The 27,885-nt window shown below is 37.6% G+C and overlaps 1 protein-coding gene across 2 annotated transcripts; it reads right to left on the bottom strand.

Annotated features, from left to right (window-relative positions):
* Positions 1-19: 19 nt before the first annotated feature.
* On the bottom strand, positions 20-27,885 carry SAR1B (secretion associated Ras related GTPase 1B). 2 transcript variants are annotated; one of them, XM_044780494.2, is made up of 7 exons: positions 27,729-27,885; positions 18,359-18,434; positions 14,014-14,133; positions 9,522-9,587; positions 7,694-7,797; positions 6,499-6,630; positions 20-4,854 (listed from the first exon to the last, which is right to left on the bottom strand). In XM_044780494.2, the coding sequence occupies exons 2-7, from the start codon at positions 18,414-18,416 to the stop codon at positions 4,738-4,740; spliced, it is 597 nt and encodes a 198-aa protein (XP_044636429.2). In that variant the 5' UTR covers positions 18,417-18,434; positions 27,729-27,885; the 3' UTR covers positions 20-4,737. The 2 variants fall into 2 exon arrangements, with proteins under 2 accessions (XP_044636429.2, XP_044636430.2); XM_044780495.2 differs by lacking the exon at positions 27,729-27,885 and adding an exon at positions 27,495-27,562.

Here is a 27,885-nt window from a genome sequence, read left to right as displayed (position 1 = left end):
ATGGAACTCGACACTGGAGTTTTTCAAAGACCAGGTTAGCATTTTATTTTTCTCTTCCTGACACTCAAATTCATAGGGGGTGAAAAGAATATAGAACATAATCAAAACAACATACAAACACAATTCAAGAACATTTAACCATCTACTGTAGCTGTTCTTTGTAAAATACATAAAAGTAAACAGAAACATCTTTATATAAATTATGCTTAACAATCTGTATACACCGTAAAACAACTGTTAAAATTCACACTAAAATGCTAGTGCAAGCAGTGGTATACAAAAGTGCAAACAAGGTTAGTGATGAAAAACTTATCATCGACTTACCACTTCAACATACCGTGCAGTCAGCCAAATACTGAAAGCCTCACCGCGGAGAACACTTTGATCAGTTTCAACGTAACGTGACTACATTCACCCCGACTGCCCCGCCTCAGCCTGGCGACTGATTGCGAGTTCCGGTTAGGAGCAGCACCAGGGAATGCAACCCACGTGAAGCTGGCCGTTCTGATGTGAATCTTTACACGTGATAATGAAAACAATTCCAACTTGCATGTCAAAAACTGTAGAACTGTCACTCTCCCCCTTTATCACAAAATATTTAAGACTAAAATTAAATCTAATCCTTCCCCCATTCAAAATGCATACTCAAGAAGAATTCATCCATTCCAGTGCAGCTTTTCCAAAAATAATTCTGCGTGAAATCACTCAAAAGCCCTTCCCATTTCTGCCCTAAAAATCTATTTGGGGCGGGCGGCACTCCGGAAACAAAGTTTACTTCAGGTAAGTTTGCTTCCGTTACTTTGATTACTTTGGATTCTATTTAAAAGTGTGCTCAAAGCCCTGAACCATCAATCAGTGGTATTAAATATATTAGCTACTGAACGTTCCAAATTATGAGGACAAAAATTAGTTGGTTCAGAACTGCATCTTCACCAGACTGTCGATTTTCTTCATCCTCAGGGATCTTTTTACCCAAGTGCAGGGTTGGGGGCGTGAAGGAGGATGGTTGCAGGGTTCAGGAGTGGAAACGTGGCTGTGACAAAATCCCAATCACACAGAGGTGCAGGCCCTATTCCTAGAGCTTGTTCTCCCCCCCCCCCCATTAAACAGCACTAATTTACATTTCAAAAGGACAATGATGGAAATGACCAGAAGCATCAACATGTAGCTTTGAGAATTTAGTCCTTAACTGAAGATACACTGTTTTCTGAACTTAAAAGTTTATAGAAAATCTTTAATTTCCTATTAATTTTGCATTAAGAAATTTATATTTGTTAATCTCTATTCATGCTTTCTTCGATATTTTTTGAAGCTTCACCAACTTTTACATATGTTTAAAATGATCCAAATAATATACTCTAAATAAAATGAAAACAACATATTTTGAGAGACTTCCCTTTATATTAGCTATTCTCAGTGTACTCTGGTCAAAATTTATTCAGCAATAAATCTTTGCAAACTTTAGTCATGTAAGTGACTAACAGACTGAAATGCCACAGTGAGTCATACACCAAATACAGTTTCAGAAAATGTAAACCTTTCTCCTGAAACTCTCAAATCCTGCCAACTAGAAGTATACTGTTTTTAATGATGGAACTTGTAAAAATGCTGGGTTTTGAATGTAGTTCATCAAATCATTTTGCAGAGGCAAGAAACGCTATTACAACAGCTATTACCTGATTTTAATGATTTACAAGTAGTTTATGTGCTGGAGAGCACTACAGAGAAGTGTGAGATAGTTGAAAATTAAGGAAAAGAAACAAGGTTCTGCTTATATGTTATAAACCACAGTAAAATTGTATACGTACACAGGCACACAAAACTAAAATTTAGATCTATGCAGGCAATATCTGAATTCATAGCTCTTTGGCACTCAAAGATACTGGATCAACTAAGCCAATGGTGAGAAGATTTTTTTCATATATTTTAGGAAATGTCTATGCCCCAATTTTTAAAAATGTAATTCCATTCCATTCTAAAAGTTCACTGCGATAAACTGGAATCTATCAATTTAACCAGTTACCCAAAAGTATAATTAATAGCAGTCATTTAAACAGGTGTGGGGTTAAGAATCTCTTTAAAAATATAAAAGTGGGCTGAGACTTTATATTTTTATAGAGTTCTGGACTTACTTAAGATTTTAAAACATCTTTTGAACAGTGCCTGATTTATATGGAATCCAATCTTAGTATGTATACAACAGTGTTACCAACTACATTTTCACACCTTACAGTGGGTGGTACAAAATTAACCTATGTCTCCAATACTTCCATTTATCTACGAAATACTCCACAGGTGCACACACTTGCACAGGCACATACAGAGTACGTATGGTGTCCCCATTGTTTCTTATTGTACTCTTAATGTGCTTCTCTTGAAGGGGAGCGACTCAATGTATCAGGAGCTCTCAAAGCTGGATGGTAAGCCCAATGGCTGAGGAACTTTGCAGGCCCATCTCCCTGGAACTGGGAAGAAAGCCAGCTGCTGCTAAGAGCAGCTTCATTTCTAGAGGTTTGGGCCATGAGAATCTTACATCATTGGGAAAATATCCTCAGTTTAGCTGTGGTCCACAAAGTGACTGTTTCTTTGATCCCAGTGTCAGAACTAGAATGAGAATCCTGGACTGAGATATTTTGTACCAGAAAGCACTTTTGTCCTCTAGAAAAACCAGCAAGCTTTTCCTCTTATACCAATTTATGACACAAATAATTAACGTCTCAAGTATCACAATAGATACTAGGAAATACCCGAAGAAAGGCATGTCCCTGCAGGTACTGAAGAGAGATGCCATCGAAGAGAGGCAGTCCTTTCAATAAGGCTTAGTTCTGCTTAGTCAGAGCATGAGAAGCGAGTGCTTTAAACATATCTGGCAGAAGAAACCAACAGGCTGAAATGGCATTTCCTACTTTTCCCATGGTGCTACTGATGTTTCTAAACAAGGAAGAAGCTCTTTTATTTTGGTTTAGAAGGAAGAAGAAAGTGAAATAGAATAGCCAAATTACTCCAACCAACAGTCATGTTAGGAAATGAACCTTGTCGGTTTAGCTAACTGGTCATTCTTCCAGTTATATTCCTCAATCCTTACCTGACTCATGTGTTACATTACTGATGACAGAAAGGACTACAGTAACTCCGATTTGGACAACAGCTAGAAAAAACAGTCATTTTGATATTAAAATTATTTTTTATAGAATTGGAGCAATCTATTCTCAATAGAATTGGTTAAATATACTATAAAATCTTGGCTTATAACCAAGACAGAAATCTTAAGCTTGAGAGTCCTTAAAATATATATTTGGCACTTATCTTTCATCTAATTTTAGTATAATTATGGGAATCTCAGACAAATGGGAAAAAAGAACTCAATTTCTTGGGAAATTAAAATGCTTTAAAAAGCTAACTAAAATTTTAATAGCAAGTCTATCAATGAGGTCTGTGCATATTATCACATGGCAAGCATTATATCTAAAAACAAAACCCTCTGTGCTGTCAAGTAGGAGCTAGCTGAGAGCAACTAAGAAAAAAGACAAGTAAATGCAAGCATTCATTTTCTTTTTACCAAGAAATAAAATATGCCAAAGAATGCAAAAGAGCTATAGGACAGAAGCAGAATCCCCTATTTCAGTGACAACTGAAGCAGAACAGGCTTTCTCTTTCCTAAAATATGCAGGCCTGCACAATGAAACTGCAGAAAGTGCACAAGATCCTACTTGTCACTTGCCCTGGGCAGTACCATGAAGTATAGCGACTGGAGAGTACCTCTAATGTGGGCAGACTGGTGCCTGTCACTGCTCCTGGTGAAGAGGCACAAATACCAAACCGGGCACCAGGAAGACTGGGACACTTCAGAATTAGACAACTGGAAAGGAGCTATAGAGCCTATCAAACCAAAAGTCAACCTTGGGTTGTACCAGAGAAGATGCTTTTCCTCAGAAGGTCAATCCGACAGGGACTAGGACATGGACCCCATCAGCACTGGTAATGGTAGTGTTACTGATAAAAACACACATGATTCAGAGATAAATGTGGACTAAGGTGCAACCAAATACAATCTGTCTCCTAGTAAACACGAAAGTCTCTAGGGACTTAACATTATCCTAAATATTCTGAAGCAATCTCCTTTCCCAACAACTGCTTCATATGTATAATATAAATACTCAAAATTTCAGAGTATACTAGCTAGACACATGAAAATGAAACATTTGCCCAACAAGGATGCCAAACATAGGGTTTATTTTATTGCATGACGTTTGCATAAGAAAAAATATTATTGAAAACTGTAAGGCATCATGCAATCATCAATAAGCTAATTATTAACTGTACACTTAAGATAGATGGACATATAATCTAAAATTTAAAAACTAGTTCCAAAAAAGTACATAAAAAATTTAACATGATGAGCTGTTAAATATGGTTATATTTGTAGTTTCATGTTGTTAAAAAGTGCTTCAAATGTACCGCTGGAAAGTTGCTCTTTATAAATGGTACTGGGGATAATGTCAGATTATAAACTGTAAAAACTAATTATTTTTATGGAATTAGAAAGCTAACATTGTGATATTCAAACTTGAATCAGTTTTCAATTCTCACTCAAATTAAGTTGATATAATATTAATAACCTAAAAAACATCTGTTTTCTAACCAACAAAAGTCTATTGAATTCAAGTTATCCATATTGAGCGGTCAAATCTCTGAGTAGGCCTGCATGGTGAGGCCTGGAACCCATGCAGGCTGCTGTTAATCAATGTACTGTGCCATCCAGCGGAAGCCTTCTCCGTAACCTTGTCTTTTGAGCACACTGCACATGAAAACTTCTAAAGGTCGGGCATTCAGTTCTTTCAGAGATATACTGCCCTAGGAGAGAAGACAGACATTATGTTGGATGACCTCTTTAGGAAATAAAGGCTCCACTCCCTAGTAGAATTGCTGTTTATTCATCTTAGAACAAAGGGTGACTCTCACAAAGCCATGGCTGTTCGGCATCCAAGCCCCCTAAATGCACAGGAAGCCTCCTTCTCTCGCTCCACTTTAGGACAAGGTATAGACTTAGTGAGAAAGAGGTGACCCTGTGAGGCACAAGAATGAAAATAATCTTTGACTTAGAAAAATTCAAGTTACCCAAACTGGTTTCACTAATACTAAAGACAAACATTCTCTGAGTAGGTTTATGACTAAACAAGGCATTTCCTAAAATTAACGTGGAGTTGACTTATTAAAAAAGAAGACACAGGGGCCGGCCTGGTGGTGTAGTTGTTAAGTTCACTCGCTCCGCTTCAGCGGCCCAGGGTTCGCAGGTTTGGATCCTGGGCACAGACCCAGCACTGCTCATCAAGCCAGCTGTGATGGCATCCCACATAAAATAGGGGAAGATTGGCACAGATGTTAGCTCAGGGCGAATATTCCTCAAGCAAAAAGAGGAAGATTGGTGGCAGATATTAGCTCAGCTCAATTTTCCTCACAAAAAAAAAAGAAGACACAGAAAAGAGACCAAAGTCTACATTGTCTAACATAAGAGTCTCCTTCTATAGGCTGCAATATTTCTCTACCCTGAGAGAGTATATGTAAACCAAAGAAATTTTATTTGTAAACTCTGGAATTTTTCAAAACTAAGGTTCTCCCCTCAAACAAATCCTACTAAAAATGAATAAAAAATAATGTCTTAAAGCTTATTATAAAGTATATGTTCAGAAAAACCCAAAACACTCCTGTGCCCAAGTTTACATTTTATTTTTTTTCCTCTGGTGAACTCAGGGCCTAAAAACTGAACTGGGGCCCTAAACACACCACTGAAACATTCAAGTATGTTATTTGGTGGCTAATTCTGAATATTTATGATAAATCAAACTTTGAAAGCTTTCACGTAGTTTCCCATAAGCATGAGCTTTGACATTTTTGTTATCACCAAGAAAAGGTCTCATTCAGCGGTAGAAAGAAAACAAATGAGGGAATTAAAAAGACCCAGCACAGTGGCACCGTGGTTAAGTGTGCATGTTCCAATTTGTGGGCCCGGGGTTCGCCAGTTTAGATCCCCGGTACGGACACGGCACCACTTGGCAAGCCATGCTGTGGTAGGCATCCCACATATAAAGTAGAGGAAGATGGGCACGAATGTTAGCTCAGGGCCAGTCTTCCTCAGTAAACAGAGGAGGATTGGCAGCAGTTAGCTCAGGGCTAATCTTCATGACAAAAAAAAAAAAAGACAAATGTATAAATGTCAGTTTTTAAGAAAAAGATATAACAATAATGGGCTTGCGTAGCTGGACAATAGTAACTTAAGAAGACATTTGGTTGTACACCTGAAACTAATATGTCAATTATACTTTAATTTAAAAAAAAGAAGACAGACTGTACAAACTGGACTTATTAATAAGCATGGTTACTGTTAGGGGTAGTGTTAGAATAAACTATCTCAGAAGATAAAAATAAACAAAATAAACTGACATTTGCACTGTTGACTGAAATATTCACACAAAATAATAATTTCAAAAATAATTTTACCTTTCCTGTTGTCTGACCATATAAGCCAAACATCTCTCGTAATCTCTCTTCACTGATGGCTTCAGGTCTGTCGATCTTATTTCCAAGAATCAGTATAGGCACATTAGCAATGGTTTCATCTGTCATTAGTGACTGAAAAAAAAAAATCAAAACAAAACAAAAGACAAGATGTTGGTATGAAACCATCTCAAGGGCTCATTTTGACAAGATACCAAGTAGGTATCAAGGACTCTATCACATCACGTCAGTTTTGCCAACTTTCTTTGGCAAAGTCTTCCTGCATTTTAAAGTGAGCTCAATGAAGCCAAAAGCTCAGTTCTGTCTCCCTAAGGCTCCTTCTGTAAATGCCCACTCTGTGAGTCAGTGAGGTGCAGTAACTGGAGCCAACACCCTGAAGGTGGGCAGACTTGGTTTCATTTCTAGTACTGCTGCTTCCAAGTTATGAGATCTTGGGCAAATAAGCCTCACTGAAGTTCAGAGAGAATTTGGAATAGTAGCACCTACCTTATGGAGTTGATTTGAGAATTAAATGAGGTAAAATCCACACTGCCTGACACAAAGTAGGAACTCAAGAATTCCCTGACCCTGTTCCATGACCAGAGAACCTACCTGAACTTTTCCGCATGAACAAGTATTTGTTTGCCTGCTCTGGGCAGAGGCATGGTCAGGTCAACCTTCAGTCAAATCATGGATCTGCTTTCTCTGCAGCCCCAGATCTAGTATTGGCCTTGCCCTTTGCTCTTGAGCCCCTTTAGGAAGCATCTGACCTGGGAGGGGGAGGGGAGGTAGCTACACATGGCCCTGCTCGCTCCTGGAAGTAGGGACAAAGATGGCATGTTATACCATTTCCAGGTTCTGGCCGTCTCCTGAAGAAGCTGGCATCCTAGGATGACTAGGGACTCAAAACCAAGTCACTCTAGGAATGTAGCAGACATACAATATACCACAAGGGCATACTGCACAGAGTGAGCTCGTCTTCAGGAAGGAAGACTGTGTTAGTACTTCCTCAAGAGCCACAATTACTCCAAGTTACTCCCTCTGAATTTGAAGGAGAGTAATCACTGAGCTCCACAAACTGCCAGGAGTCACATCAGAGCCTGCAGAAAAGCTGCACTCTGATACCTAGATCTCCAACCCATTTCCTCAGGCTTACCAGAGTGATTCAACTATGTTTAGTTTTAATTATTTAACTTACATCAAGTTCTTCTTTTGATTCTAACAGCCTTTCATGGTCTGCACAATCCACCAGAAATACAATGCCATTGATAGCAGGAAGGTAGTTTTTCCACACTCTTCGAGCTAACAAAAACAATCAGGAGTTAGATTTTATTTGCTGGTCAAATCTAGCAGATGGTTTGATGGAAGAGTCTAACAAGATATTACATGTAATCATCCCTTAGCTGCTGCTTCTTCACTATATACTCAAGTTAACCTTTAACTCAGTGTTGCCCAAAGTCTTTCTAGAAGACCAAAGAAGAAATTTCAGGCTTTCCTTGATTGTGGGCAAGTCAAATACCTGACTCTGCCCCAATTTTCCCATGGTAGAAGTAGAATTAGTACTGCTACCAATGGACAATGATGAACATTAAGTTCATCGGAGGATTGCTATTTTTTATACGCAGTATTCATTCTTTGACATTTCTAGTTTATCAGTTTTTTGCCAGTGATAAATTTGGAGTCAGCGACAGAAAGAAATTAGTATCGAGTACAGACTTAAGTTAAAATAATAAAAGCAAACTGTTCTACTCATAACAGAAATTAACTAAAGTCTAGGAAACCGTTGGGGTAATTTTGTCCATGACATTCTTTTTTAGAAGAGAAGACAGTTTTTGGGCTACCCTGGGGAAAATAACTTTATTCTCTGACTTCAGTTTTATGATATATTTTAAAAACAATATAGAAATGAAGTCTCAGACAAACTCCATTAGACTTCAATTCTCTCTAATCATTATATTCCAGAAATTACTTTCTGTATGTTTCAAACAATTATTATATGTGTCATGTGTTTACACTAGCCACAACTACTTAAAATCTTTCCAACTATTTGTCATATGAGGTTTTTTTTTAATTGAGTTAATGATAGGTTACAATCTTGTGAAATTTCAGTTGTACATTAATGTTTGTCATTCTTGTTGTAGGTGCACCACTTCACCCTTTGTGCCCACCCCCGACCCCACCTTTCCCCTGGTAGCCACTAATCTGTTCTCTTAGTCCACATTTTTAAATTCCTCTGTCATATGAGGTTTTTAGTATGTTCACTAACTCTGTAATATTCATTATTTATGAATGACTATGGCTGGGTACTGCCAAGTCCTTTTGGGGATATGAAAAATGACCAGGATTTTAGTCCCAGGAAGTTTAGCAGAGGAGATAAACCAGTCTTTCCAAACTTGTAGACATGTACACAAATGCTCTAAGCGCTATGGAAGTACAGTTGCGAGCACTCCCAGTGGGGTACGGCTTCTCAGGGGAGGTAGTAGCACTTAAACTGGGCCCTGAAGGTGGGATGGGTATGGCACGAGCAAAAGCACAGAGGTGAGAGAACACCAAGAGGGTCTGGTCTGGTTGGAGTAGAGAATGAGAAGGGCAGTAGTGGGAACTCAAGACTTGAAGAGTAAACTGGGACGAGATCACACAGATTCCGAATGCTAGATCAATGAGTTTGGCCTCTATTTTCTAGGTAATGAGTTAGCCACTGAAAGTTTTTTATACATAGCAATAACATATTCATAACATGTTTATGACTACATGTGAAAGGTAGATTGGAGCAGAGAGAGAATGAAGGCTAAATTTTACTCGTATGCTTTACTACCAAAAGCAATATTCAGACTTAAATTGACCAGAAATATCATGAGAATCACTCTTTGCTTTTAAAGCATTTATAAAGGGGCAATCATTCCTAAATTTTAGGTCTACTCTGACGTTCCTTGAATAGAATGAGATTTCATGCACTGGAACATAATGGTCACATTTTTGTTAAGTTAAAATGAAACAAAGTGGCTATAAGAATAATAGAATCTTACCTTGAACATGTCCACCCAGATCAAAAGTTGTAAAGGTCATGCCAGCAATGGTTAGTTCTTCTGAAGCTAAATAATAATACAAAATATTTTTACAACATGAAAATCGGAAATCCACTCATGGCATATATTGCTACTTAATGTTTGATTTACTTTAATTACAACTAAGGGCAAATCAAACATTGAAGAAATGATAAAAGAATTCTTTGTTGTACTTAGATATACTCCAATTCATATTGACAATGTAGACAAGCAATGGTAATATTCAATTCTAGCATTTATTACCTGCCACAAACCCAACACTTATTTTCTGTATTTCTCCTGCTGAAAATGGTAATCTATTCAGACAATTATTTACTGTGAATTCAAGTGACTGCTCCAGCATAATAATTTTTCCTGTAATTCATCTTAAATGATACAGGTGAAATTTCAATTTTCTCTCATGGCTGTCCTATTTCTCAGGTAACAGTCTTTAATGACAAATACAATTATAATAAAAAAATTTGGCAATTATTTCTTCAAACGTATTTTCTGCTCCCTCCCTTCCCCCGTTCTGGGACTTCAATTATAGGTTTGCTAGATTGCTTGATATTGTCGAACAAATAACTGAGGCTCTGTTCATTTTTTTTTCAGTCATTTTTCTCTCTATGCTTCATTTTACACAGTTTCTATTGTGTTGACTTGAGTTCACTGGTCTTTCCTTCTGCAGCACTGTCTAATTTGCTGTTAATATCAGACAGTGTATGTTTCATTTCTAAAAGTTCCATTTGGTTCTGTCTTAAAGATATCTTTCATTTCTCTCCTCATTATGTTTTCCATTTTAAATCCCTGAGCATATTATAACAGTTGTTTTAACATCCTTATCTGTTAATTTCATCACCTTTGCCACTTCTGGGTCTGTTTCCACTGACTGATTTTTCTCCTGATTATGGATCACACTTTCCTGCTTCTTTGCACATCTAGTAATTTTTGACTGGATGCTAGATTTTATATTCTTTTAAAGAATGTTGGACCTTGTTTTGGTAGGCAGTTAAACTGCTTGCAGATCAATTTTTAAGTTTTGTTAGGGCAGATCTTAGCCTTTACTTTGGGGCTACTTTAGTGCCATTACCAATGAATGATCCTTTTGGAGTCTCTACCTGTGCCCTGTGTATTAACCAGGTCTCTCCATTCTGGCCGGCGGGAACAGGAATGATTCCCACTCCTATGTGAGCTCTGGGAATTAACTAGCTATCAGCTCCACTACAATTGTTCTTTCTCCAGAAATTGTTCTTTGACTGGCCATGTAGAGTTTTACCCTGTGCATGCACAGATTGGTATTCGGCCATGAAAATTTCTGAAGGTCTTTCTCTGCAGAGCTTCTTCGTCTTTGGTACTCTGCCCAGTAAACTCTAGTCACCTCAGACTCCCCAAATTCTGTTCTCCATCTCTTCAACTCAGCAAGCTACTGGGCTATGTTTGGGTTTCCTCTCCCTGCACCATGATAGAAAAACTATCTCCTGTGATAAAGCTTAAATAAAGAAGGGTTTGTTTTCCTTCTCTCAGGAATCATAGTCCTGTGCTAGCTATTGGTCAATACCTGAAAACAGTTGTAGTATATATTTGCTCAGTTTTCTAGTCATTTACAGTAGGAAGCTAATTCCTGACTCTGTTATTCCCTCATGGCCAAAAGCATAAGCCCCCTGCAATTACAATGAAAACTTCAGTATAACTGTTAACTATTCAGTATAACTGCTGATGCCCCAGAGTAGCTTATCTTGTTAAAAAACTGTATGTAGGGGGCCCATTGGTGGCGTAGTGGTTAAGTTCATGTGCTATGCTTCAGCAGCTTGGGGTTTGCAGGCTCAGATCCTGGGCGCAGACCTACACACTGCTCATCAAGTCATGCCGAGGTGGCATCCCACATACAAAAAATAGAGGAAGACTGGCATAGATGTTAGCTCAGGGCCAATCTTCCTCATCCCCTAAAAATTAAATAAATTAATTTTTAAAAAATGTGGCCACCATGGTAACAGTTAAAAGAATTTTAAAATTCTGTGTGTAGACTGACAGCTGAATGAATAATTAATACAATTTGTGTCAAAAGTGTGCTCCTTTCCATAAGGAAAAGAGAATACTTAGACGTGGCTGACAGACTACCTCCATGGTTACAATCCCCAATACACTCTTTGCTTTTATATAAGAAGTCTCAGTTTGATTAAAATTAAGAACACTGTTAACACGTCAGGAAGTTCTCTCTTGCCCCTTCCCAGTCACTCCCGACCACCATTCCCAGAAGCAACCACTGATCTGAATTCTATCACCACAGGTTAGTTTTGCCTGTTCTAGAATTTCATGTAAGTAGTATCATACAACATGTAATTTTTTTGTGACCACCTTCTTCCATGCAGTATGATATGCATCAGCTTGTATCAGTAGCTTATTCCTCTTTCTTGTTGAGTAGAATTCCATTGTGTATCCATTCTTTTTTTGATGGACATCTGAGCTGTTTCATTTTTGGCTATTACAAATAAAGGTGGTATAAACATTCTTGTACAATGATTTTAGTGAACAAACGTTATCATTTCTCCTAGATAAATACCTAGCAGTGGAACTGCCAGACAATAGGGTAGATATGTGTTATCTTTTTCACACATGTTTTTGATTAATTGTCGAATATAAGTTGAAATGAATATGAGCTGCAGGAAGGTTATGACAACACCTGTTTTGTGCCACTGCTTTTAGTCCTAGTACTTAAACAATGTCTAACATAAAGTAGGTGCTCAATAAGTATTTGCCGAATAACTAAAAGAGAGCAACATCAAAAAATTAAAAATAACTTACACCTAATACAAGACCACTCTGTAATCTCTTCTAATTCTGTTCTTTTTGCAATTTTAAATACTCAATTTCACCATGATCAATTTTTTTAACAGTATTGTTCTTGTATCAGAAACTTATTTGCCAAGCCCCACTCTCTTCTCGTAATATAAAAAAGATTGATCAATTTTATCAAATTTCCCTTTTCCAATTTCACTCACTAACAAGTTTACAGAGAAAATGGTACTTTGTTTTGTTCCTACCTTGTTCTTTGAATATTTACTGAACTAAATGACTATCATATTATCTACTTTTTTTGTCCAGTTCTCAATTTTATACTCATTATTAAGGCCACCCTTATTATTTCATAATTAATCTGTGGATTAATCTGTCTTTAAAATCTGTGTCTACTTGATTTTCTTTTCTTTTCTTTTTTTTTTTTGAGGAAGATTAGCCCTGAGCTAACATCTGCTGCCAATCCTCCTCTTTTTTCTGAGGAAGACTGACCCTGAGCTAACATCCGTGCCCATCTTCCTCCACTTTACATGTGGGACGCCTACCACAGCATGGCTTGCCAAGCGGTGCCATGTCCGCACCCGGGATCCAAACCGGCGAACTCTGGGCTGATGCAGAACGTGCGCACTTAACCACTGCACCACCGGGTGGCCCCTGATTTTCTTTTCAACAGTAAAAGTAAGGTCATAGATATTTATAAATTAGGCTTCTGTTTCTTTTTTTTTTTAATTTATTTTATCTAATTTTATTTTTTTAATTTTTTTTTTAAGATTTTATTTTTCCTTTTTCTCCCCAAAGCCCCCCGGTACATAGTTGTGTATTTTCAGTTGTGAGTCCTTCTAGTTGTGGCATGTGGGACGCCACCTCAGCGTGGCCTGATGAGCGGTGCCTTGTCTGCGCCCAGGATTCGAACTGGCAAAACCCTGGGCCGCAGAAGCAGAGCTCGCAAACTTAACCACTCAGCCAGGCAGCCAGCCCCAGGCTTCTGTTTCTAATAATTTTGTCATTTTAGCACTTACTTTCTCAAACAGTATCTCTTATATAACCTTATACACAGGATGACATGTATTAAGTGATTTACAGAGTCATTATTAATGTCTTTAGGTGGTCTTTTTTAAAGAAAGCACAGTAAATTATTTTTACAATTGTTTTAAAATTTTCTATAAATGTATCAGTACATGACCTGTTTTTTAGGATAATTCTATGGTCTTTATATTAGATATTGTTGAGGATGTTAAGACTAGAAAAATAAATGGTTAGTAAGTTGAGAGTTACCAGTAAAGTGTAAGACTATAATCTGTCCCCTGAATAATGATTAAAATGGCACAGTTTTAAAATTTGAAACAAATTCAGATTATGTAAACAAGGTAACAGTGACTATAGCTTAAGTAATATCTTGTTGGATAGACCTCAATCACGTCATAATCCCTGAGACAATAACTTTTAAATTCCTCTAGCTGGAGAAGGGGGTGCTAACTGGTAAGAATATATAAGTACTATTTCAAGATCTAAATATACTTCCTGGGAGTTGGGTCACCTATTATTTACTATACTATTTTAAGAACAGGTCAAATCACTTGATCATAATTTATCCCACAAAAAACAAAAAAACTCTTGGTTAGTGCCAACAAATAGGTTATCAGTTGATAAAGTAACAGATTTTATGGGGGAATCTACTTACTGGGATGTAATGTCGGGACATGTTGTCCAAGTCTGTCATCTTTTAGCATGTGTAGCAATGTTGTTTTTCCTGCATTATCCAATCCAAGAAATACCAATTTACCAGTTTTCTTATATAATCCTGCAGAGTAAGAGCCATCATTAGTCAAAGTGCTATCTGACACAGATTATCCATAAAAATGACTTTAAATAAAAGTATAATATAATACTCAGTTTATTTAGATAATTTTTCCTAATTACTCTAGATTTCTATTAATCTTTTAAACTTTTAAGATTTTATAAATTGGCCTGAATAAGCTTGGATTTCTAGTCTATTTTTAAGTTTTGAAGAGCTATTTTAAATATATCATGATTTGGGAATTCAAATTATCAAAGTATAAAATGCCTCTATTCATTATAAAAGTAAACTCTGCCCTAATCAATAAATCTGTGTTACCTAAATTTATCTGCAATGCCAAAATGCCAATTCCCTTGACAACTTAGGGGTAAATGAATAACTGTGTCTCCTACTAGAGAAACATTCATAAAATATTTGATTTCATGTATTTATGAAGCTAGACCAAAAGAAAAATTAAAGAGATTTCTCATGGATGAAAATAAATTAAGTATTTTTGACAAAAACTACATGAGCTTTTTCAGTAAAAAAGTTTAGTTCATTGTCAAATTTCCCTGAGAATAAGGTTAAACTATTCACAGGATTGCATAAAACTAAGCAAAAACAAAGAAAAAAACCAAGCACATAATTTTAGATATTTCAACCAAGCAAAGATAAAGTGAAAATTGATAGAAAAAGAAAGCATTGACCAATTTATAGTAGACTGGCATTTAACTGCAAAATTCCATATTGAGTTTTATTTATTTTTTAAAGACTTTTTTTAGAGTAGTTTTAGGTTTACAACAAAATTGAGAGGAAAGTACAGAGATTTCCCATATGATCCTTGTCCCCACACATATATAACCTAGACCCTTATCAACATCACTCACTAAAATGGTACATTTTTAACCAAGGATGAATCTACATTGACACATCATAACCACCCAAAGTTTACCTTAGGGTTCACTCTCGGTGTTGTACATTCTGTGTTTGGACAAAAGTATAATGATATATCATCCATCATTATAATATCATACAGAGTATTTCCTTTGCCCTAAAAATCCTCTGTGCTCTGCCTAGTCATCCCATTCCATCCCCACTGCCTGGCAACCACTGATCTTTTTATTGTCTCCCTATTTTTGTCTTTTCTAGAATGTCATATAGTTGGAATGACACAGTATGTAGCCTTTTCAGACTGGCTTCTTTCACTTAGTAATATGCCTTTAAGTTTCCTCCATGTCTTTTCATGGCTTGATAGCTCTTTTGTTTTTTAGTGCTGAATAACATTTCATTGTCTAGATGTAGCACAGTTTATTTATCCATTCATCTACTGAAGGACATCTTGATTGCTTCCAAGTTTTGGCAGTTATAAATAAAGGTGCTATAAGCATCTGTGTGCAGGTTTTTATGTAGATATGAGTTTTCAACTTCTTTAGGTAAATACTAAGGAGCATGATTGCTGGTTTTTATGGAAAAGAGTATGTTTAGTTTTGTAAGAAAACCATCAAACTGTCTTCCAAAGTGGCTGTACCATTCTGCACTCCCACCAGCAATGAATGAGAGTTCTTGTTGCTCCATGTCCTCATCAGGATTTGATGCTGTCAGTGTCTGGATTTTGGACATTCTAATAGATGTGTAGTGGTATGGAACTTTATTTTTCATGTGTCTAACTGTCTAACTCCCATGGAATTACATGATGACAGGGGACATAGTAGCAGCTCAAAAAATATTTACTCAATCAATAAATGAACTTTTAAAGACATTAGGCAATTATAGATTCAGGCCATCCATTTTCTAAGTTCATGACAAAAAAATACCTAGTTGTTTATCCACATTTATGTTTAAGAAGTAAATTGTTTGAAGTTCTAATCTTTTGATCACTTACTAACCAACAATTCGGATCCTAAGGGGAAGACTGTCCATGGCTACTTGAGCTAGGATACTAGATTTCTCCTTTAATTATGAATTCCAACTAATAATTTAACTATTTCTATTTCTTTTTTGTTAAGGATTTAATTTTTTTCCTTTTTTTTCCCAAAGCCCCCCAGTACATAGTTGTATATTCTTCGTTGTGGGTCCTTCTAGTTGTGGCATGTGGGACGCTGCCTCAGCGTGGTTTGATGAGCAGTGCCATGTCCGCGCCCAGGATTCGAACCAACGAAACACTGGGCCGCCTGCAGCGGAGCGTGCAAACTTAACCACTCGGCCATGGGACCAGCCCCTACTATTTCTATTTCTTAAAAGGTTTCTGTATAGATTGTTTCTAAACAATGCAATCATTCTTACCACACCAACTTTTAATGTATCTGTTTTTTTTTTCTCCCCAAATACCCCCAGTACATAGTTGTATATTTTAGTTGTGGGTCCTTCTAGTTGTAGCATGTGGGATGCTGCCTCAACATGGCCTGATGAGCGGTGCCATGTCCGCTGAAGTGGAGTGTGTGAACTCAACCACTCGGCCACAGGGCTGGCAGCTACACCAACTTTTAAATGGTAAAAGTACATTGGCTAAGATTCCAAAAGGGAACACCTAGAACACAAACCTTATTCTTTAAAACGGGTTGGACTAAATTCTTATTTTGCAGTAGGTACTGTTAAGTATCAGTATACATTATTTCATTTAATCCTCAAAATAACTCTCTGAAGTAGGCATTATTAGCCTCTTTTTTTACAGTGGGGAAATGAAGGCTCAGAGTTAACTTGCTTAAATGCTAAAGTCAGATCTGAGATTTGAACTCACAGCTTTGGTTTGTTTCCATTTCTCTACATTGCCTCCTAATGTTTGCCCTATTAACCTTCTTGCTCCTGATTATGATGCAATCTTTTGCCTTTTCAATATAATTCAGACTAGATTCATTATTCTATAAACTGAGATATAGATTCCAACCAGTTACAACACCAAATCCCAGTATAATAAAGTTTAAAACCCCTATTTCTGACCCAGTTGTTGCAAATATGTGTTAACATATTTCAGTGTGATAAAAAGATTTAAGAATTCTCTTGGAGGGCCAGCCCGGTGGCTCAGCAGTTAAGTGCACACGTTACACTTTGGCGGCCCGGGGTTCGCCAGTTCGGATCCCGGGTGTGGACATGGCACCACTTCCAAGCCATACTGTGGTAGGCATCCCACATATAAAGTGGAGGAAGATGGGCACGGATGTTAGCTCAGGGCCAGTCTTCCTCAGCAAAAAGAGGAGGATTGGCAGTGGATGTTAGCTCAGGGCTAATCTTCCTCAAAAAAAAAAAAAAAAAGAATTCTCTTGGAGGTAGTATAGAGAGATCTGACATTTGACCTGTAGTAGAGTGACAGTATAAAATGTGAGAAATTTAGTTTTTTTAAAAAAACCCTTGGTTTTTAAAAATTTGTAAATATTGAGGTTCAACTAAGTTTGATCTCACATTGTTGTTCTCTTCATACATAGTGGTCAAACAAAATTCATTTCCGTGGTTAAGATTATGTTGCGGAGGAAGAAACAGCTATAGGAGATCCCATTCTGTAAGTACGATGGTGGCCAGTTTGGGACCATGTTGACCACTCTGTAATTACATGAAATGCTTCTCTTTCTGCCAGTTCACAAGACAATGATTAGAGAGAGACTAAACTTAGGACAAGATTTGAAAATAGGAGACCAGAAATATTTTCATTAATTATTACAATAATAAAATTGTGTGTATCCCAACATGGAAGTTAATCAAAAGCTTGTCTCATTGAAAAATGTGACAAGTTAAAGGTGTCAATTAAAGAATAAGAAGCTAAGATTTTTCCTATCTTTAAAATCTCTAAGGAGAGGAAAACACTAGTCAGAATTACCAAGTAAATAAATCTCATTTAGCAGATCATAAACTGTCATTCATGATATACAAGGCACTTTATGGACCGTGCATTTTTATAATAACAAAAATAATGCATTAGATTTCTGTTAGGATTAAATGAGATAAAGCTTGTAAAGTACTTAGGTAAACTGGCTAATAAATGGTAGCTATTCCTATTAATAATATTCCTACCAACAACTTTGAGAGGTAGGAATTATTGTTATTTCACCGATAAGGAAACTATAGCTAAGGAGGAGAAAGTAATTTGCCCAAGATTACATAATTTCTAAGGGACAAAATGAGTAACTGAACATGTTCGTATGATTTCAAAGTTCTCAGTAACTAATGGGTTACATATAAAGAGGTTCTAGACAAATAAGCACTTTCATATAAATCAGATAAAATGGGATAACAATAGAGAATAAAAGGCCAACATTACCTAAAAACTGTAGGACACTGCTGAAACCACTGTAGATCCAGTCAAATATGAAGGACATATCCAAATCTTACAGGGTCTGGAAAAAAAGCATTTTGAATTTAGTAGTTAGCATTAAACACCAACAATGTTAAACGCCAACTCTGAGTAAATAATCCTACAACTTAAGATAAAGAGTTAAACATTTTTATCCAAGCTGGTTTAAAGTGATCTATACTGATGCATAAAAAACAAAATGCCATTAAAATATCAAGTAGAAACCATTTTTTGCCCATCAAAGTAGCAAACGTGCAAAAGAACTGTAACAGCCAGGACTAGAAAAGATATGGTAAAAGAAGCACTGTTAGTGGCAACATAAATTGGTACAAATCTTTTTCAAAACCAATTTGGCAAAAATCAATCTGTTGATATCATCTGACCCAGAATTCTACTTTTAGAAATTGTCCTAAATATAGAAAAGCTTTATGTATAAAGATGTGCATCAGGGCCAGCTCTGGTGGCCTAGTGGTTAAGTTTGGTGCGCTCTGCTTCAGTGGCCTGGGTTCAGTTCCAGGGTGTGGACCTATACTGCTATTAGCAGCCATGGTGTGCTAGTGGCCCACATACTAGAAAAAAGGAGGAAGACTGGCACAGATGTTAGCTCAGGGTGAATCTTCTTCAGCAAAAAAAAAAAAAGAGAGAGAGAGAGAGAAAAAAAAGAAAGGAAAAAAAGATGTGCATCAAATTGTTACATAAGAAAAATTTATTTGGAAATAATTTAATTCAACAATAAGTTAAATAAATTATAATATGTGGCCTGTGGAATATTTATCAAAACTTTGGAGGCAGGGAGAAAGAGCGGGGGGAAGAAGAAAGGAAGTTTATGATAATGAAGTAAGTTTCCAAGTCAGATCATACCTATGTGGAGTAAAAACTCTTTTTCTACGTCTTTTGGTTTTTTTGTAGCAGTTGGTACCAGGTGGTAAATTTCTGGGTTATTTTTCTGCATTTTTCCAATTTTAATCATGTTACTGAATGCTAAAAAAATTTTTCTTAAGTTATAGTAGGAAATACAGAGTATAGTTCAATTCAGCATTTATTTCATACATGCTTGATAAACTAATAGGGCCAATATGGAAAATAAGAGGAAAAGAAAGCCTCTTGAGAAAAGAAAGAACACATATACAAAAATATACTTTCAGGTCACCAAAGTTCATTTTCTAGAGCTGAACAAAAGAACTTAGGCGCAAAACTTGGCCTAAATCCAAAAAGTTTGAAGGGTTGTGCTATCTTTGACGTTCCTTAGGCAAAGTATGACAAACAACACTGCTTTCTTTAACCACCTCACTACAGTGGGCTGCCAACCATGACACAGATGGGTCCACCAAACTCAGAATTCCTAGAGGATAAGGTGTTAAGAGACCTTATCACCCTGAGAGTGAGAGACAGAGAAAGGAGACAGCCTACCTCTAGCAAATTAAGAATAGTTTCATGTGCCAGTATTACAAGAATGAGAACGACAACAGCAACATATATATATATATATATATGTAAGTATCCAATATCTTAGAACTTCTTATTTTACTCAAGTTGAAAATTACACCTTCTACTATTATCACTCTAGGTCATGTCAAAATTGAAACTTATACTCAGAGAAAACATATAAAAGCGGCTTATCTTTTCTGAAGATTTTTAGGTAGATGTTTTTCAGAAAGAATCATAATTTTCACTGTAGAAAATCAAATAAAGCAGTGGTGTGTTATTTTATTCAATTCAATACATGTTTACTGAGCCCATATTATGCTCAAGGTCCTGAGCTAGACACCATGGAGAATACAAATATTGATGATAAACATGGCTCTTTCTCTCAAAAAGGTTATAGTCTTGAGTGGTGAGTTAGCTACACAAATGTGATTTTCCTGAAAAATGCTAAAACTGAATAGGATATTATCTAGGATGGTAATGACTTACCCTTTAGAGTTTCAAATTTATACAAAGAAGAAAATGCCATATTGTAAATCACAAGCTACTAGAGGATTAATGATCATAAGAACATAAAAATAGAATAGAAAAAAATAATGCAACAGTGAGAGGTAACAGTATGCTCACAAATGCACTTTATATTATGTATTTAAAAAAAACCAAAACAGTCCTGCTCGTCTCTTTATCCACAGTCCTATTTCCATAGTTCTACAGAGGCAACAAGGTGCAGCTATGGAAAGGTTTCTTGGATGATGTTTAGTCTGAATCTTGAAGATCAACGAAAGGTTTGCTAAAAGGTTGCGAAGGGTATACCATGTGCAGAGGTGAAAACTGAATGGATACAACAAATAGTCAGGTATTGTGAGATGATATGAGTGGGGCTAGGGGACTGCAAGCAGAGTACAAAGCAATAGGTGCTCATTAGTGGGGCAGGAGCCAGAGTGATAAACAAATCTGAGACGACATTTAGGCATCTGGTCTTCATGCTTAGTACCTACATTGTATGGACATTAAGAAACAATACTGAGGGCCAGCCCCGGTGTCCTAGCAGTTAAGTTTGGTGTGCTCTGCTTTGGTGGCTTGGGTTTGGTTCCTGGGTGTGGACCTACACTGCTCTGTCAGCAGCCATGCTGTGCTGGTGGCCCACATACTAAAAACTAGAGGAAGACTGGCATGGATGTTAGCTCAGGGCAAATCTTCCTCAGCAAAAAAAAAAGAAATAATACTGAATCAGTTTTTCAATTTAATAAAACAAAGCAAAACAAACAAAAAAATAGCAACTACCACTTATTGAACCCCTATGAGCATTATGGTCTAGAGGTTAAGAGTGAAGCCAGGACTTTACCATTTACTATCTACCTTAGGCAAGTTACTTTACTTTCCTCATCCATAAAATGGACATAATAGTAGCTACCCGAGATGGTTGTTGTGAAGATTAAACAAATTGCTACACACAAAACACTTAGTACCTGGCTAGTAAACACTCAATGTTAACTGCTGGTATTATTATTTCTTCACAGAACTAGGCACTTTACATATATCACCACCAAACATCCCAACACTCTTTATTATATATTATTGTTCCCATTTCACAGATGAAACTGAAGTTATAATAACTAAAACTCAACTATTAGTGACTGGTACATCTCTGTTTCAAACCTGGGTCTTTCTGACTTCCATGTCTATGCCCTTTCCTTTATATTGCAGTGGCTCTCTACAGCTTTATAACAAATAGTTATAAAGGCTTTAATTTGTTTAACTGATTACATACCAGCTCACGACTCTGATATGTAATTCTTTCCTCTTCCTCACACCACATGTCCAGCTATTCCTCAATTCTATCAATTTCTGTGGTGAGGTCTCAAGCTTTCTTTGATTCCCACAGGAGCCACCTAGTCAAGAACCTATATCACCTTCCTAAACCACCATCTTAATCTCAAAATTTGTTTCTACCCAGCTGTACATGTCCTCCAGAGAGGCTTCATCAAAACATCACCTCAGATTTGACTTGTTGCATAGTCGGGGTGACTATAACTCCCAGTTTGCTGCAGACAGTCTCAGCAAAGTTATCTCAGTGTAATTATTAATGTGGAGTGCTTCCCTTCACTCTCAAAGGGTCCTGATTTAGATGTTAAGTTATGTGGCCACCATATACCTGTGGATGGAGAACCACCGGAGGTTTTGGGCTGAGAAATGATTCAATCAAACTCCTAGTCTAGTATTCCAGAACTTCCACTATCTACCTCTTAGCTACCTTTCCAAGCTCAATGCATATTACTTCCCAACTTGTAGCATTCCCTAGGTGGAAGTAAATTGCTTACCATTCACTGCTGGTGAACTGTACTTTACCACCTTAAAACCTCTGCCCATTCTCCTTCCCAACATCAGAATGCTTTCTCACCATCTCTGCCTAAAGTCCTCCTGCTTCAAGTACCAGCCCAATGCTATGGAAGAAATGAGTTCTCACTTGAGATCACCTTTAAAGGACAGATAGGTGTGAAAGAACCAATGGAAACTAGGAAGGATTGAACTAGAAGAGATGGTGGCAAAAGTGGAAAGGAAAGAAGTTAGTCCCATCAAATACAGCTTCAGAGATGTCACAGCTGGCTTTGGTGACAAGGAGACAATTGTTGAGAGCATGAGCAACCTGCAGTGGAATGGTAGTACAGGAGAGCCAGTACTTAAAGCACATCAGAGCCTATCTCCACGTCACAAGTTTCTTCTGCAAAATCTCTCCGGGTGTTGTAAAGACCAAATGAGATAAAATGCACAAACTAAGTATTTAACACCTGGTTGCTGTTATTTTGAGGAGTGGGATAGGAGGTTAATAGGTAGAGGCAGTGAGAAGAGATTCCTCCTTCAAAAAATGCGAAATGGAATGAGGGAAATGAGATTTTCTTTTTAAGGAAGGATGAGGCTTGAGTATGTTGATAAACTGAAGGGAAGGAGCTAGTGGAAAGGGAGAGATTAAAGATGAGAAAGAGAAGAAAGGAATTAACCAAAAGGGACAAAGTTTCAAGATGAGCGTGGGCTGAGAGCACATCTCTTCCTTCAATATTAGGAGGAAGGTGGGGCCGGCCCGGTGGTGCAGCAGTTAAGTGCGCACCTTCCGTTTCAGCGGCCAAGGGTTTGCCAGTTTGGATCCCGGTGCGGACATGGCACCGCTTGGCACACCATGCTGTGGTAGGTGTCCCACACATAAAGTAGAGGAAGATGGGCATGGATGTTAGCTCAGGGCCAGTCTTCCTCAGCAAAAAGAGGAGGATTGGCAGCAGTTAGCTCAGGGCTAATCTTCCTCAAGAAGAAAAAAAAAAGATTAGGAGGAAGGAGGGCCAGGAAATGTATAGCAGAGGTGGCAGGAATCTGATCCCCAAAAGTGAAGAAAGGGTGTAGAGAAATTCTGAGGAGCAGAGTAAGGATTTGAATAGCTACTGCAGGGAAACGATCAAGTTAAAAGATTATTAAAAAGAGCCAAGTGCTCTGCTGAAGTTGAAAAACATTCACAGTAATGCCAGTGTGCACTGATTTCCAATCTCCTCCTCCTCCCCCATGCTCATCACCAAGCAATGCTCAGCTTTAGAGAACACGGACTGAATCGGGATAAAGGACTTCCAGAACAGGAACTGAAAAAAGACAAAAGGAACAGGAATTTTGGAGTACTAGTGAGAGAGGCTGAAGTGATCTGATCAGAAGTTCAGGCTAAGTGGATAACGGTATAAAGGCAGGTGGTGGACGGGGATGGGGCGGGGATCAAAGGTGGGCTTCTCACAGAATAGAACTGGGAAAATAAGGGGAAAATCTTTAGTCAAAAAGCAAGTGTAGATGTAGTAAAAGGGTGAGAGAAGTGAAAAGTGGGCCAGAATTGTGCCAGCAAAGTGGGGGAGAGTGTGGGCTTCAAGAATTCAAAGAGAACCAGGTCTGGGCAGCGGCAAGCTCCACGGCCTGGCTCTGGCATAGACAGCTGAAGAGAACTAGAGGTGAAAGATATGGGAAGCCAGGCTACAGGGTATACTGCCCACAATGACAGGCAGCAGAATCACCTAGAAGAACGGAGGGGATTGCTATAGAAAGCAAGACTGAATCAAGTGGCAAAGTTCTCACTCAAGATGACTGTTGGCAGGTGATGGAGGGTAGAATGAGGTAAGTCTTAAAGGAAAAAGGATTTTTCACATAAGATTTGCTGTTTTGCCAATTTGCTGTTGTAAAATTTGTCCCAAGAGAAACAATGTAATAACACATATGGGGAAACTCTGCTTTAGAAGATAATGAGATATTTATCTTTCTATAAAGTCATGGTTTCTGAGAACTTTAAAACAAGCTGGGAGTCATTAGTCATTTTAAAGCAGAGGTAAAAATGCCCAACGAAGAATAAAAGTTACTTAGCCACAAACAGATACCTGAGCCCTGAGAACAGATTACACAACACCATGAACACACTATTAAGACATGTGAAGAGCAAAGGTCAAGAAGAAGGAAACATATACACGTCAGCAGATTTATTTATTGCATGAATACCAAACAGGAAAAGTCCCCATGGAGATTAGAAAAGTGATCTACTCAAGTAACATGAAAATCAGTGCAAAGGGTGTAATGGAATAGAACCTCTCATATTACAAATAACTTCTTAAAGCTTCATCGCATTAAACTTATAAGGATGACTCCATTTATATGAAATGTCCAGAACAGGCAAATCCTTAGAATACGTAGATTAGTGGTTGCCAGACAGGGAGGGGAAGGGGAAATGAGGAGCGACTGCTAATGGGTACTGGGTTTCTTTTTCAGGTGATAAAAATGTTCTGCACTTAGATAGTGGTGATGGTTGCACAATATTGTGAACACACTAAAAACACCGAATTGTATACTTTACAAGGGTAAATTTTATGGTATGTGAACTCTCTCTCAATAAAGCTATTATAAAAAAATTAAAGAAAGCCAATTTTAAACATTTACATGGCCTTTTAATATTTACAACTAATTTATATAAGTAAACAGAACCATTTAGGTACGAACTTTTAAAAAAAATACACATAAGGAAAAATATGCAGAAGATGACAAGATACAAATATTCTAAAAAGTAGAGCTGGGAGAAAATAAAAGCTAGACTTAATAGTCTAAAGAGATAAATACAACATCAGAGGATTATAGAATCAATACATTAATAACTTTGGGAAGCAAAGGATGGGAGAGCTACAGTGAAACGGAGTACCTGTCTTTTTTTTTAGAATAAAAAAAAATCTGGATTTAATATGCATTGTTTGAAATATTACTATTTCATTCTGGGAAAGCCAATTGTTCTGAGCCCCAGTTTTCTCCTACATACAATGAGAGTATCATCTGCCTTCCAGAGTTATAAGAATGATTAAATATGAAAACGTACCTGAAAATACTTTGAATATTACACATTATAAGGTGGGATTAACTCACTCAGACTAAAGTAATTGAAATTCAAAGCACAAAACTTTAAATATCAATTTTCAAGTTTACCTCAATATTAACTTTTAATACAAAAAAGTTTTTTTTTTTTTTTAAAGGCAGGACTTTTTTTTTTTTTTTTAAAGATTTTTATTATTTCCTTTTTCTCCCCAAAGCCCCCCGGTACATAGTTGTATATTCTTCGTTGTGGGTTCTTCTAGTTATGGCATGTGGGACGCTGCCTCAGCGTGGTCTGATGAGCAGTGCCATGTCCGCGCCCAGGATTCGAACCAACGAAACACTGGGCTGCCTGCAGCGGAGCGCGCGAACTTAACCACTCGGCCACGGGGCCAGCCCCAATACAAAAAAGTTTTTACTGAAAATTCTGATTTTACTTTAAATATTAACAGCATTGTCTTTGACTGTCACCAGAAAAGGCACTAGAAAGGTTTCCTTCAACTCCAGGTAAAGAAATTTCACTAAAAGGGATTAATCATAATTTTCTACCCAATTGTGTCAGGTTTATGATTAAAACGTGTACATATTCCCTAAGATCAGTATACTATCTGTAAGCTAATTTAGGAGTTATGCAAACCTCTCTCTCAAATTCAAATAATACTAGGAATATAAAGAAGGCCAAACTCTGCTCGACCATATTTTGTAGAATTGTAGCAAGGCCTGTGCATTACTAAGGATGGACAATAACAATGTTGAATATCTCAAGACAATGCTGCTTTATAAATATTGTCTGCCCAAATTGTTAGATTTTCTTTCGATAGTCTTTAAAGGTTTGAAACAGTTTTCTATTAACTCAAGAAAACATTTTTGGATTGAATGTATAGCAATCATAATAATGGAAATAGATCTTTTGGTTCACGTAACCAACAAAAAGTATATACTCAAGTTTCCTTTAGGGAAAAGTGACGATTGCAAGAAGGTTAAATCTGTGACAAACATCAATTGGATTTTTTTTAAGAGTGAGAATAGGAAAAAAAAATCCTCTACATTATGAAAAAAGTTGTTTGTGAGTCTGAGTAGTGAATCTGCCTATATTGAATTAAGAAAATGAAAATCGACATAAGCAATGACAAATTCAATCCTTAAAATACTTTTAATTGAAGTTGTCCTAAATACACAAGGAAGAGAAACTTTTTCCACACTGTGATTTTAAAATTATTTGCTTAGTAATGTTTTGCAGAGAAATAATTTAAATGAGTTTCAGCCAAGTGTACTTAAAGGAGAGGGTGGAGAAATAATGAATCATTACTACGGCATTCTGAACTATAACCTTCAAATGATGCGGCAGTGATTTTCATTTCTGACGGCCTAATCTTTTGTCTCAATTCTCGCTTGAAGTGCAAGGAAAGGAAAGTTAAAATGTACCTTATTTCAACTGCTAATCTTCATGATTACCGACAACGCTTCTCTAACATGTCTAAAATAAAGGCAACACCTTCCTTTTCTGCAAATACAAAAAATGCCTATGAACTATAATCTTAAATTTTTAAAAGTTCAAAATATTTTGGTAAGGAATGCAAATCCACTAAAATATTAGATATACACATTACTTTGATATATCAGCACCACCAACTATTGACAAATTGTAAATCTTCCTTTATTCCTCATCTGTAAAACAGAGATGATGCTACTGCCTTCCTTAGCTGACTGTTGAGCGAATAGCTAGGGTCTTACACATAGTAGACGGTAAATGTTGCTTTCTTTTTATTTCGTTGCTTCAATGTGACTTACTCTTAACTGATACTTTAACACTGAACATATGACATTCTTCAGCGTAAGACACGTGGTAATACAAAGCTTGATATAAGAACATGCAAATAATATTAGGTTTAATTTTTCAAGTTAAAAGGACTTCACCTCATTTTGCCCAACGTACCAAATACCTTAAATTCCTGACGAATTTGGTTCTTTCGGCCAACGATGTCAGAGTTTTAGCTGTCGTTAGGACAAATTTCTATCTTGTTGGAAAATCTCGGAATAACTTATAAATCATTACAGTTTTCCCCCAATAATGTATTTTTTCCCCACTCAACTGGGCTATGGCAAAACGTTAACCACTACTAGTAAAGAAGCTCGGTTTGCCCCCACACCAACTGGAAGAGCTGAAATCAACACGCCGCGTCACAGCCTCCTGAGCTGTCAACGATCTCTGCCGCCTTCACCTTACCAGGTGAGGAAACTGAGGCCGAGGGGAAGAGAGGGCTTGCCTGCAGTTTAGAGTCATCTCGTTCTTTCTGAAACAACTCACCGTTTGACAGCAGCGGTGTCCTGCCGGGAGAACCGCCAGAGCGACCCCAGCGGAGCAGGACAGGAAATCGTCCTTCCCCGCACCTCCTGATTCCGGGGCGGAAAACAGGCGCCCCTTTCTCTCGCCCAGCTACAGGCAGGGGCCCCGAGCGGGCCCAGGCCCGAAAAGTGCTCCTTCCCCGGGGTCCACAGCTGCTGCCCGTCGCTTCCCCCGGGAGGACAGGCCGCCACTCACCTGGGACTGGAGAAAACCTAATTCCTTCCTTGCCGTCGGCCTTCACCTTCCGACACTACACTGCAACCCACGATGGCCGCCGGGGCCCTATCCCGCATCAGCCTCTTCCGGGCCGGAGAGTGCTTTACTCCCGGCGGTCCGCTGGGCCGCAGCGCCG

Source organism: Equus asinus, chromosome 9 (assembly GCF_041296235.1).
Source record: "Equus asinus isolate D_3611 breed Donkey chromosome 9, EquAss-T2T_v2, whole genome shotgun sequence".
Classification (NCBI taxonomy): Eukaryota; Metazoa; Chordata; class Mammalia; order Perissodactyla; family Equidae; genus Equus; species Equus asinus.
The sequence above is the reverse complement of the archived record's forward strand: the minus strand, read 5'-3'. Positions and strand labels throughout refer to the sequence as shown.